The sequence below is a fragment of the Portunus trituberculatus genome, chromosome 37, assembly GCF_017591435.1.
Source record: "Portunus trituberculatus isolate SZX2019 chromosome 37, ASM1759143v1, whole genome shotgun sequence".
NCBI classification, from domain to species: Eukaryota; Metazoa; Arthropoda; class Malacostraca; order Decapoda; family Portunidae; genus Portunus; species Portunus trituberculatus.
Genome location: NC_059291.1, coordinates 25,637,135 through 25,651,006, shown reverse-complemented (window position 1 = coordinate 25,651,006; position 13,872 = coordinate 25,637,135). Strand labels below are relative to the sequence as shown.

Genomic DNA, 13,872 nt, shown 5'->3' with positions numbered 1-13,872 from the left:
CTAATATGCCATAGGATGTTTTTGTCATTGGTCCCGCATGAAACTTTATGGCAAAAAGTTAAAAAAAGATCACACATACTGACTAAGCTGCTGTGGGTCACTAGGCTTGTTGTAAAATATTGGAGTTAAGGATAATGCATTCCCTCTGTGGAAGGTAATATGTTATGTTTTTTTTTATTTAAAGCATCTTATATCAACTCATCCCCAGATCTCATTGGTCTAGGTATACAAAATAACTAACACCAACTGCTCACTGTTCCAGATCCACAAGAAGGCCCTGGCACTACTTATGGTGATCATACAGTTCCTGGCCATGACATGGTACTCCCTCTCTTACATTCCATATGCACGAGATGCAGCCAAAAAGTGTTTTGCCTCCTGCGTGGAGTAAGCCTTGGCTCATGATCAAGTCCTTCCATGTGTCCTGCTGTGCCTTGCACGTGATATGTGAGTCGTCAGTGCTACGTAATTAACCTGAGATTTTGTATTTATTGTATTTCACCCCAATATGTGAAAGTATATGCTAAGAGACTAGTTTATACATTTCTATGTTTGTGAAGATTGGTGACGATTTTAACTAAGAAAGCATCTGAATAGAAAGGCCCTTGGCTCCTGCAGGGATTAGGTTAATTCAAGATGTGTCAGTCAATATCCTTTTATGTTGTAAATACATAGAGCAATGACCACCATGGAAAATTGAAGCTTTCAGGTTTCATGTGGTATGTCATGGGAGTCTTTAATTGAAACAATTTGTAACATTTCATCTTAAAATGCTAGGTAGAGTGATGAGGGTGGCATATTATACTTTTTGTGATTTTTTTTTTTTTTTTTTTTTTTTTTCAACAAAAACTTCCATCTTGTAGAAATCACACTCATAACAGAGGTAATTTATAATGCTATTTTGACCCCAAAATAATTTGAAATTATGATAAATGAGATATTGATGTCTGAAATTGAACTGACTCATTATATAAAGCTTTCTATTAATGAAAGAACAGCAGAAGAAATTGTTTTGAGGCATAACTACATCATCTTGATCAGTATTTTATGGCTGTATTAACCCTGCAGTATCAAGGAAAAGTATTATGAATGTTATAAATGAGGGATGTTTCTGACCCACACTCTTACTTTTAAGATTAAACCAAATTTTTATTCATATTTTTCCACTAATAGTACGATACACCTCGCATCAGCCTAACTATATTATTTGTCAACTAATGTAGTATACAGCTGATACTTACATATATTTCTGTTAAGTACAACTAAGCTAGTATATAGGGGGTTTCATCTTGCTTTTACGTGAAAAAATTTGTAATTTGTGTACACTATATAACTCATGGTATGGTACAGAAAGCTGCTCCTTACCCCATGTCGCCCTCAAACCAATATCACAGCAACAGTGATGGATAAAAGCTAAGTGCAGTGGAGGCTCAATACGCAAACATCTTAATAGGCAAACTTTTCAATACTCGAACATGAACGTTTGACTTAATACTCAAAAAAATACCTGGCAGTGAAACGTCTGCACACATGGTTGTAAACAAAGGCTCCTGGGCTCTCCCTCCCCACCACAGCCAGTTGTTCCACCACAGTTGTGAGAACAACATTCCTCTGCATTTTGTCTGTAGTTTTTCATTTAGAAACTTACAATGGCACCAAAGAGGCTTATTAGTGAAAATATTTTTGATGAGGTTGTAAACAAGCTCTGGCCTCTCCCTCCTTGTTGCTGCCAGTTGTTTTGTTCTGATAGTGGTAATACTGGTAATACCAAAGCTAAAATACCAGTATACACCAGACATTTTCATGGATGGTGACTCTTACACCCACTAATAACCTCCCTCCTCTTCCCCACCCTTCTCCCCTCCTCTTCTGTGTTATCCTTCACTTACGGTATCTACAAATCAAAATTATAAAAGAATTACATTGAAATTTTGTAAACTTTAGGTTTTGCTAAGGTTAAAATGAATTACCTGATTTATAGGTATCGGTAGTTGAACTTTTGGATGCTCAAACAACCATTTGGAACAAATTAAGTTCGAGTATTGAGTCTCCACTGTATATTGTCAAATATTACATATATATATATATGCAAATATTGTATATATATATATATATATATATATATATATATATATATATATATATATATATATATATATATATATTCATATTCAATACCTTACAAACACTACATTCAAGGTAACAATATAATATGATATGAATGTTGGAAGTTACACTGGATGCCACAAAAACTTAAAAAACTAATCTTCTATTCGCTTGCAGTATCTCATAAGAAACAGAACTAGACATCTTGTTCACAGTCATTATGTCCATTTGCAGTGTTGCCAATACAGTTCTGCTATAAATTTTTCTTTTTTAATAGCATTTATATGATCCAACACCTTGTAAGGTATTACCCCACATCATTCTTCATTGAATTTCCACCTTCTAAATTGTCACGCTTATCAAGAAATAGATGTACCAGCAGGATACTACACTCAAAGGACAGCTTTGGTGTACTTGAGACCACTGCAGTGATAAACTATTTCAGACTTTAATAATTTTTGTGTTAGATATCACTTAAAGAACATATTTTCTTAGTATTTTTTATGAGTGAAGACGTTGGATGAAACTTACTTTCTGCACTGAAACCAAGGGTTTTGATCAAAATAAAACCTGTAGAAGCTGTGGGCCTTGTGAGGAGTCACAACTGTTTGTAGCCTTGAGAGCATTCTGTTGTATTGTGACTAGAAATATTGAGCTTTGATGGTATTGTTTGTGCCTTCCATTTAAACATTTATATATATATATATATATATATATATATATATATATATATATATATATATATATATATATATATATATATATATATATATATATATATATATATATATATATATATATATATATATATATATATATATATATATATATATATATATATATATATTCCTCCATAGTCTCACCAATTTACACAAATGTTTTTATATACAGGTAACATAAATGTGTGCATACTATTAACAGATGGATGGCAATCTATGAAACTGCCCTCTGCTGTATATTTTTTTCTAATAATTTAATGCTTGCTCTTACTGTTGAAGATATACAAATATAAATTTTTGCATACTTTTGGTAATATTGTTTCCAAAATGCTCTGTTTTATATGTGTAGATTTGGTAGAAACTACACTTTAGAGAGAAGTATCTCATACCAAAAGTAATTCACTAAAGCAAAACTTAAGTTGAATCTCTCAGTGTTTTGAGACAAAGCTTGTACTTTTTATCACTCTGTCATGTCTGTGAAAGTAAACTTTTTATTTATTATGCAGTAGCAGTCAAGCAGAAATGACCCCAGGTCAGACTAGCCTCTCATTAGCAACCCAAAATGTCTTGACACCTCCCTCAACTTTTTCTACAGTAACTTCTGCAACATTCACGGTCTTAGATTTAAATTTCAATCTGTGGAACACCACCTCTCCTTTACTAAACCTAATCTTCTTTTCCTTACTGAAACAGATGTCTGAGGCAACTGACAGTAGTCCCTTCTCTGTTCCCTCCTACTCAACAGTCACTCTCTAACTAAATTTATCTGTGCTGTCTATCTCTCCCCTAACTCCTCTGACTATAGTAAATTTCTTGAATATTTAACATCCAAAGTGGAGCACATTCTGTCCCTCTTTCCTTTTGCAGAGATCTCCATCCTTGGAGATTTCAATGTTCACCACCAGCTTTGGCTTTCCTCTCCCTTCACTGACCATGCTGGTGAACTAGCCTTCAACTTTGCTATCCTCCATGACCTAGAGCAACTGGTGCAACACCCTACTCGTATTCCTAACCGTCTTGGAGATAAACCCCAACATTCTTGATCTTTTCCTTACCTCTAATCCTTCTGCGTATGCTGTCACCCTTTCATCTCCGTTGAGCTCCTCCAATCATAATCTCATTTCTGTATCTTGTACTGTTTCTCCAATCCCTCCACAGGATCCCCTAAGCAAAGGTGCCTCTGGCATTTGGCCTCTGCCATTTGGGGGGACATGAGGAGGTATTATGCTGATTTTCCCTGGAATGATTACTGTTTCTGCATCAGAGACCCATCTCTGTGTGCTGAACACATAACAGAGGTGATAGTGTCTGACATGGAGGAGTACATTCCTCATTCTTTTTCTCAACCTAAACCTTCTAAACCTTGGTTTAACACAGCCTGTTCTCGTGCTATATATGATAGAGAGGTTACCCACAAAAGGTACTTGAGCCTTCCATCTTCTGAATCTCATGCACTTTATATCTCTGCCCGGAATCATGCCAAGTCTGTTCTTCAACTTGTCAAACACTCCTTCATAAATAGAAAATGTCAAATTCTTTTAAACTCTAACTCCCCTCATGACTTCTAGCATGTCGCCAAAAACATCTCCAATAACTTTATTTCTTCATCTTTCCCTCCTTTATTTCATCCTGATGGCACTACTGCCATCTCATCTGTTTCTAAAGCTGAACTTTTCTCTCAAACCTTTGCTAACAACTCCACCTTGGAGGATTCTGGGCTTGTCCCACCCTCTCCTCCTCCCTCTTACTATTTCATGTCTTCAATCAAAATTCTTCGTAATGATGTTTTCCATGCCCTCGCTGGTATAAACCCTCAGAAGACTTATGGACCTGATGGAGTCCCTCCTATTGTTCTCAAAAACTGTCCTTCCGTGCTTGCACGTTGCCTGGCCAAACTCGTTCAACTATGCCTATCGACTTCTACCTTTCCTTCTTGCTGGAAGTTTGCATACATTCATCCTGTTCCTAAAAAGGGTGACCGTTCTAATCCCTCAAACTACTGTCCTATAGCTTTAATCTTTTGCTTGTCTAAAGTTTTTAATCTATCCTCAATAGGAAGATTCTTAAACATGTCACTTCACAATCTTCTATTTGATCGCCAGTATGGCTTCCATCAAGGTCGCTGTACTGGTGATCTGGCGTTCCTTACTAAGTCTTGGTCATCCTCTTCTAGAGATTTCGGTGAAAATTTTGCTGTTGCATTAGACATATCAAAAGCTTTTGATAGAGTTTGGCATAAAGCTTTGATTTTAAAACTACCTTTCTATGGTTTCTATCTTTCTCTCTGCAGCTTTATCTCAAGTTTCCTTTCCAATCGTTCTATTGCAGTCATGGTAGACGGCCACTGTTTTTCTTCTTAATCTATTAACAGTGGTGTTCCTCAGGGTTTTGTCCTATCACCTACTATCTTTCTATTATTCATTAATGACCTTAACCAAACTTCTTGCCCTATCCTACGTTGATGATACCACCCTATATCTTTCACGTCTTTTTAGAGATGTCCAGCCCTGTAGGAAGTCAACAGATCACGCAGGGATGCCACAAAATGCCTGACTTTTGATCGTTCTAAGATTTCTGATTGGGGCAGAGAAAACTTAGTAGTGTTCAATGCTTCAAATACTCAATTCCTCCATCTATCAACTTGAAACAACCTTCCAGACAACTATCCTCTTCTTAAATGATACTCGACTGTCTCCCTCTTCCACACTAAATATCCTCGGTCTGTCCTTTACTCATAATCTTAACTAGAAGCTTCGCATCTCATCTTTTGTTAAAACTGCTTCTATGAAGTTAGGTGTTCTGCAGCGTCTCTGCCAGTTTTTCTCACCTGTTCAACTGCTAATTTTTGTACAAGGGCCTTATCCGTCCTTGTATGGAGTACTCTTCAAATGTTTTGGGAGGTTGCACTCATACAGCTTTATTTGATAGGGTGGAATCAAAGGCTTTTTGTCTCATCAACTTCTCTCCTCTGACTGACTGTCTTCAGTCTCTCTCTCACTGCCAAAATTTTGCATCCCTTTCTATCTTTTATCGCTATTTCATGCTAACTGCTCTATTGATCTTGCTAACTGCAGGCCCCCCTCCTCCTGTGGCCTCATTGCACAAGGTTTTCTTCTTCCTCTCATCCCTATTCTGTCCAACCTTCTAATACAAGAGTTAACCAGTATTTTCAATCATTCATACCTTTCACTGATAAACTCTGGAACTCCCTGCCTGCTTCTACATTTCCATCTTCATACGACTTAACTTCTTTTAAGAGAGAGGTGTTAAGACATTTGTCCCTGAATTTTGACTAATTCTTTTGATTCTTTTATAGAAACTATAGTTCAAGTGGGCCCTTTTTTTTATATTCATTTTTTTGCCCTCCCTCTTACTTAAAAAAAAAAGTATGATTGTATAAGTGTATTTTGAGTGGACAAGGAAAACAGCCATTGTTCATAATAGTTGAGGAAGAGAGAGAAAGTTGAAAGTGAAGGTTCTTCTGCTATGGCCATTCCCTTGTAAGATGGTCCCAGAGAGTCAGGTGTCAAAGAAAAATATAAGTGAGAAATTTACACATCAGCTCATCAAAGCAGACTTTAGCTTGAACTAGTGTTGATTCTAATTATGTACATATAATCTTCATTTTATCCATATATCTTCACTTATCATTGTTGTCAAAATATTGCCAGAAAATTATATATTATAAATGGAGACTTTTATCATGGTCATCTTGTCCTCTTGGAAACGTTCTCAGGAACAGAAATTGGACATATGTATTTATAAATAGATAGACCGATACATATCAACCTGGGGTAAGGCTCAAATGAAAAGCAAAATGCAGGAATCCTGATGAAATGAGTCATAAGTTTATATCCATATCTTCCACTCTAGATTATTTCACTGATGTGCTGCTTGCCTAGTTTCATTGATCAAGGAACAGTAGCAGTGAACTCTAATGTTTTGTAGAAATACAATAGGATTGATATTTCAGATGGAACCTTCCTCTGGTAGAAAGAGATAAGATTTTATTAGTTAATGTACTAATTTACACACACACACAGAGAGAGAAGGGAGAGAGGGGATCTGATACAAGTTTATAAATTGATCAACGGAATGGACCAAGTGGATGATGAGAAACTGATCCTGAGAGAAGAATATGACATTCGAAGCACAAGATCGCATAGTAAAAAGCTAAGAAAGGGAAGATGTCTGAGAGATGTTAAAAAATTTTCCCTCAAAGATGTGTTGAGATGTGGAACAGTTTCAGTGAAGAAGTGGTGTCAGCAGCGAATGTGCATAGTTTTAAAGAAAAATTGGATAAGTGTAGATATGGAGATGGGGCCACACAAGCATAAAGCCCAGGCCCTGTAAAATTACAACTAGGTAAATACACACACACACACACACACACACACACACACACACACACACACACGAGACGCGGTAGAGGAAGCACGCAATACCGTCGCTCCCGAGAATCAGCTGATCTTCACTACCTTTGTTTGGGTTTGCAGTGGCCTGGGCGAAAAGTGTGGACTCTTTTTTTTTTTTTTTTTTTTTTTTTTCATGAATACAGTGTTAAATAATAATGAGTGAGAAAGAGATTCCATCTAAATGCAGGTATGTGACAAGGGAAAGAATGAAAGCTGATGATGACAATGTTGGTGAGGGAGAAAGAGAATTTGAAGGCTTTGATACGGCGCAAACTTCACTATTTGATAGAGTCTTGACTATCGAACGTAAATTAGATAAATTGATAAAGGAGAGTATGGGAATGAAAGAGAATGAAGAACAGGATAAAGAGCTCCAGAAATTGAAAGAAAGGATAAAAGAGTGGAAGAAAACGAAACTAGGCTAAGAACCGAAAATGAAGAATTAAAAGTCCAAATAGCGAACTACAAGAAATTGATGGAAGAAGGACTCGGTAAAGCCGAGAAAGAAAAAGAGAAGCTAAAAGATCTAGTTAACAAAGAAGAAGAAAGAGTACAAGACGTGATTAAAAAAGAAGTACAAGCATGGAGAATCCAAGATAAGAAAGACAAGGAATCATTTCAAGAAGTATTTCAAGAACAGTTAAAAGAAACAGATGAAAATATGACAGGCAAAATGATAAGAGTCCTCAAGAAAAAAGAAAATTTAGTAAGAGAAATTGCGGAAAAAAAGAAGAGTGTAATTATTTTTGGACCGAAAGAAAAAAATGTTAAATATAGACCAAGAAGGGAAAAAGACGAAATTAAATCAGTAAAAGACCTACTAAAACATCTGAATGACGAGGATAGACAGAAGAGGAAGTAGAAGAAATCCATAGAATGGGACCATATCAAGAAGGAACAGTGAGACCAATTAAGATATTACTAAAATCACAAGCAGCAGCAGAAGTACTATATAGAAAAACAAAACTCAGAGAAACAGAAGGTTGCAAAGATATATATATATATATATATATATATATATATATATATATATATATATATATATATATATATATATATATATATAAAGAAAAATAGAAACGAGGAGGAAAGGAAGAGACACAATGAACTGGTGGCAGAAGCAAGAGAAAAAATAATGAAAGGTCAGAGGAGGAGAAGAAGGCATTTTTGGAGAATTATAGGAGACAGGATAAGGAAATGGTATATAAAAGAGAAAGAAGAGAAAAAATGGAGCAAGTTTAACTAAAAATGATAAGAACAAGAGATTAAAAATGATGTATACAAACATAGATGGGATTTTATCTAGTAAATTAGAATTAAGAGATTACATAAAGAAAGAAGAACCAGATATTGTATGCCTGGTGGAAACAAAGTTAAATGAGGCAATAAAATAGACATAGATAAAAGGTATAATATATGGAGGAGAGACAGAGTGGGTAAAGGAGGAGGAGGAGTCATGATGATGTTAAGGAAGGAGATAGTGGTAAATCAAGTGGAGTTTGGGAAGGAAAATCAGAAATACTGTATGTTAAGATGCATATTAATAAAAAGGAGTTAACAATCATTGGAACATATGTGCCACCAAAACAAACTCATGGACTAACCAAGAATATAGAGACATGATAGATGACACAATAAGGAGTCTTACAAGAATCATTAAGGAAAGGAGAAAAGTGATATTGGTAGGAGATTTCAACTGTAAGGAGGTAGACTGGGAAAATTATGAAAGTGGTATGGGGAAGATGCCTGGGAGATAGATTCCTGAACCTAATGATAGATAATTTGATGGTCCAAAGAGTAAAGGAAAACACAAGATTCAGAGGAAACGATGAGCCGGCAAGATTAGACCTAGTTTTTACAAGGGATATACCAATTAACGATGATATAAGATACAAGTGCCCATTGGGAAAGAGTGACCATGTAATATTAGAAATGGATATAGAAGAAGGAAAGGAAGATAGAGATGAATCATACAAAGGAGACCGATTAAATTACAGAAAGGCTGATATTGAGAATCTCAAGAACTATTTTAAAACGTAAACTGGGAGGAGATGGAAAACTCATTAACGGTTCAAGAGAAATATAACTTATTTTTGGAAATATACAAAACTGGGGTCAGGAATATGTCCCAAAATATAGACCTAAAGAAGAAGGAAAGAAAGATTGGTTTAATGCAAGATGTGCTAGGGCAAAGGAGAAACGAGATGGAGCATGGAAAAGGTGGAGAAGAAACAGAAATCCAGAAAATAAGGAAAACTTCAAAACAGCAAGAAATGAATATGCTAAGGTGAGAAAGGAAGAAGAAAGGAACTATGAAAAGGACATTGTCGAAAAATGTAAGGAACAACCAAAATTGTTCTACAGATTCATAAATGGAAAAATAAGACAAAAAGAAACAATAGAAAGGTTAAAAGGAGAAAACGGAATGGTGGAAGACCCAAAAGTATGGCAGAACTGTTAAATAGTAAATTTCATGAGGTCTTTACTAAGGAATCCAAATTTGAAAGACCACAGGGTAATAGAGAGACTGTCTATATGAAAGAGATTAAAGTAACCAAGCTTGAAATAAAAAGTTGATGACGGAACTAGATGAGGAAAAGGCAATGGGACCGGATGAAGTCTCAGGCAGAATACTGAAAGAATGTAGGGAAGAACTAGCAAGTCCAATATACAACATCATAAAATGCTCAATTGAAAATGGAACAGTGCCAGTGGAGTGGAAAAGAGCTGAGGTGGTTCCCATATATAAGAGCGGAAGGAAGGAAGAACCTTTAAATTACAGACCGGTATCACTAACTAGTGTAATATGCAAGATGTGTGAAAAAGTAATAAAGAAGCAATGGATTGAGTTTCTTGAAGACAACAAAATATTATCAAATAGCCAATTTGGTTTTAGAAAAGGTCGGTCATGTGTAACAAATTTATTGAGTTTCTACTCTAGAATAGTTGATAAAGTACAAGAGAGAGAGGATGGGTTGACTGTATTTATTTAGATCTAAAAAAGGCGTTTGATAAAGTGCCACATGAAAGATTACTATGGAAGTTAGAGGAGAAGGGTGGCTTAAAAGGAAGCACATTGAGATGGATGAAGAATTACTTAAGGGGGAGAGAAATAAGGACGATAGTTAAAGATATGAAGTCCAAGTGGAGAACAGTAGACAGCGGAGTGCCACAGGGGTCAGTATTGGCACCAATACTTTTTCTCATATATAAATGACATGCCAGAGGGAGTGAACAGCTACATAAATCTGTTTATGGACGATGCGAAACTGTGCAGAGTCATTAAACAAAAAGAGGATTGTGAAATACTACAGGAAGACTTAAACAAGATCTGGAAATGGAGCAAAAAATGGGAGATGGAATTCAATGTGGACAAAAGCCATGTCATGGAAATGGGAAAAAGTGAAAGACGACCAGTGGGAATGTATAAGATGGGAGATAGAGTAGAACTAGAAAAAGTAAAGAAGGAAAAGGACTTGGGAGTGACAATGGAAGAAAATAATCAACCGGTAAGCCATATTGATAGAATTTTCAGAGACGTATAATTTGCTAAGGAATATTGTAGTAGCATTTCACTATATGGACAAGAAAATGATGAAGAAATTGATAAGTACTAAAATATGGACTCCCCATAAAAAGAAACACATAAGAAAATTAGAGAGACTACAAAAAATGGCTACAAGAATGGTTCCAGAATTTAAAGGGATGACATATGAGGAGAGACTAAAGGCTATGGATCTACCAACCTTGGAGCAGAGAAGAGAGAGAGGGGATCTGATACAAGTTTATAAATTGATTAACGGAATGGATGAAGTGGATAATGAGAAACTGATCCTGAGAGAAGAATATGACTTTAGAAGCACAAGATCGCATAGTAAGAAACTAAGGAAGGGATGATGTCTGAGAGATGTTAAAAAATTTAGTTTCCCGCAAAGATGTGTTGAGACTTGGAACAGTTTGAGTGAGGAAGTGGTGTCAGCAAAGAGTGTACATAGTTTTAAAGAAAAATTAGATAAGTGTAGATATGGAGACGGGACCACACGAGCATAAAGCCCAGGCCCTGTAAAACTACAACTAGGTAAATACACACAGCAGACACCGCACTGAGAAAACGTGCTGAGCATCTCCCAGGGAAAGAGCTTCAGCAGGCATTGGAGTCTGAACTAGAGGGGGGGTAGGGGACCATAGGGTTCTTTTGTTCCCATAATAAATGAGTTTTGGATTGTATAGATGGAAAAATGGAGAGAGAAATGGAATCAACATCAAAACAAATGGCATCTTGTGAAAATCAGCGATTTATTGAAACATCTGTTGGACTGAAGAGATTGACTGAGGATAATATGGATAAGGACTTTTCAGGATTTAGAGATGAAAGAGGCAATATGAGGAGGTTGATAAATGTGGAAAGAGAGATAAAGTACATGAAGGAAGTGATGTTGAATTTAATGAACAAGCAGGACAGACTGATAATGGATAACACAGAGCTGATATTAAAATGAGTCGAATGTGAGAAGGTCAATGTAATCAATCAGGTATTAGAGGAGGAGATACAGGAGATAAAGAAACAAAATGATATACCAAAAGCTACATGTATCGACTACGAAAACTCCTTAACCCGAAAACTGCTGTACGTCTTCTGGGTGGCTTGGCGGCAAACTGCTGTACGCCTTCTGGAAGCGCTCTTTTTAAACAGGCACCATAAAGTTCCCGTGATTCGTATTTCTTTGAAATTATTTTTTTGTGTTCTAATAACCTTTCTTTTAGTAATTTATTTCCTTCTAATAAGAATGTGGTTATTTATATCATATTTATAAAGGAAACCAATGAAACCACTATGTTTTTATTTTATTTAGTAGTATAAAAGTTTTTTTGTATATCAGAAAAAAGAGATAAAGCGAATAAGATTATGGAAACAAGACCATCTTCACTAGACGTTTGTAACACTGTCAGACGTGTCGGCCCGGCCCGCACTGTGCGTCATGAGTCGTGACTCATCGTCTCTCTCTCTCTCTCTCTCTCTCTCTCTCTCTCTCTCTCTCTCTCTCTCTCTCTCTCTCTCTCTCTCTCTCTCTCTCTCTCTCTCTCTCTCTCTCTCTCTCTCTCACACACACACACAACACACACAGATATATAGTATGATATGTATGTTATTGTGGCTTACACGGAATTAATATTTCGTTACTTTATTTATTGTGAACCAAGCAAAAAGTATTTTTGTTTCACTTATTTATTTTGAAATAAGTGTGAGAGAGATAGAGACAAAAAAAAATTGTAAAACAATAGGAGGCTAGAGCAATATTTCGCATTACCATTACCAGTGCATATGCATTTTTATTTGACCAATTTATCCATTCCATATGTATGTTATTTACTGCATATACTTTGATGCCTTTTATTTTATTTGCGATTCAAAATATTAGTGTCAGAATAGTGGAAAGAATATTACTTATACGAAAATTGCCATTACAGAAATAAAATACTTTTGTTTTATCATTTATTTCTCTTGAAGCAAGCAAGAGAGAGAGAGAGAGAGAGAGAGAGAGAGAGAGAGAGAGAGAGACAACATTCGAGCGTTGACAACACTGTCCCGTCGACGAACAGTGGCAACAAGCGGTCTGTGTGTATCCCCCCTGCCGCCTCCTCCTACCTCCCCCCTCCCATCCCGCTCTCCACAATGCCTCCAGATACTGCCAGAAATCCATTTTTGTGGCGAAAAATACTTAGAAATATGGTAGCTACAGTAAATTTTGAGTTACAGAATTGTGAAATGAAGTATCTGTGACACATCTTTATAAAGTATATATCTTTCATTGAAAGTCAATCGTTCGCTGATTTAGCCACACCAGGTGACACCCTCTGAATGTGAATGCCGCAGTTTATGGGTTAAGGAGTGTACAGAAAAAAGTACAGGATGGGATTGAGGACAGTAGAAACTGGATTGAGTGAAAACAACCTGAAGGAATTTAGAAATGCATGGAAACAAGAACAGGAAGAGAAATAAGTTAAATTTCAGAGGTAGTAAAGAGACAAAATATATATATATATATATATATATATATATATATATATATATATATATATATATATATATATATATATATATATATATATATACACAGTCGGCGCCACAGGTATTGGCGCGAAAAATGTGCGCCAATACCCGTGACGAATTATTAAGGACCCCCATTTTACACCTAAGAAAACCGACACTGGTATTGGCGTGAAAGCACATGGTAGAGTAGGCTGAGCTTAAGACCCACATGCAGACAATAAAGATCTCAGTTGCCTATAGAATAACTCAGTTGCTTTTTGTGATTAGTCGTGACCGTATCAATTGTTTTTTCCGCTCTGACATGTTGTGTTTTTTGTGGGATTTTTGTAATAATGCCACGAGGCCCAGAGCTCACAAGGGAAAAAATTGCAGCAATAAGCTCACTTTATAAGGCAGGAAAGTCTAACAAGGATATATCAATCCAGACCAGAGTATCGTTGCGCAGTGTCCAGAGATGGACAAAGAAATGCAAGACAGCGGGAGGGGATTATCTTGGTTATATTACCTAAAAACACAACAGTGAACAAGGAATCATATTTGGAACTGTTGTGTGACCATCTCGAGGACTGCTTTGATGCCT

At 36.2% G+C, this 13,872-nt stretch overlaps 1 protein-coding gene across 7 annotated transcripts in view; it reads left to right on the top strand.

The window, feature by feature from the left end:
• Nucleotides 1-3,129, top strand: part of LOC123514029 (vesicle transport protein SFT2A-like) — a 53,521-nt gene extending 50,392 nt beyond the window's left edge. For all 7 annotated transcript variants that reach the window (XM_045271602.1, XM_045271600.1, XM_045271604.1 and 4 more), the window contains one exon: nucleotides 263-3,129. In XM_045271602.1, the coding sequence (XP_045127537.1) occupies nucleotides 263-391 (129 nt within the window). In that variant the 3' untranslated portion in view covers nucleotides 392-3,129. The remainder of the gene's footprint in view (nucleotides 1-262) is intronic.
• The last annotated feature ends 10,743 nt before the right edge of the window (nucleotides 3,130-13,872 follow it).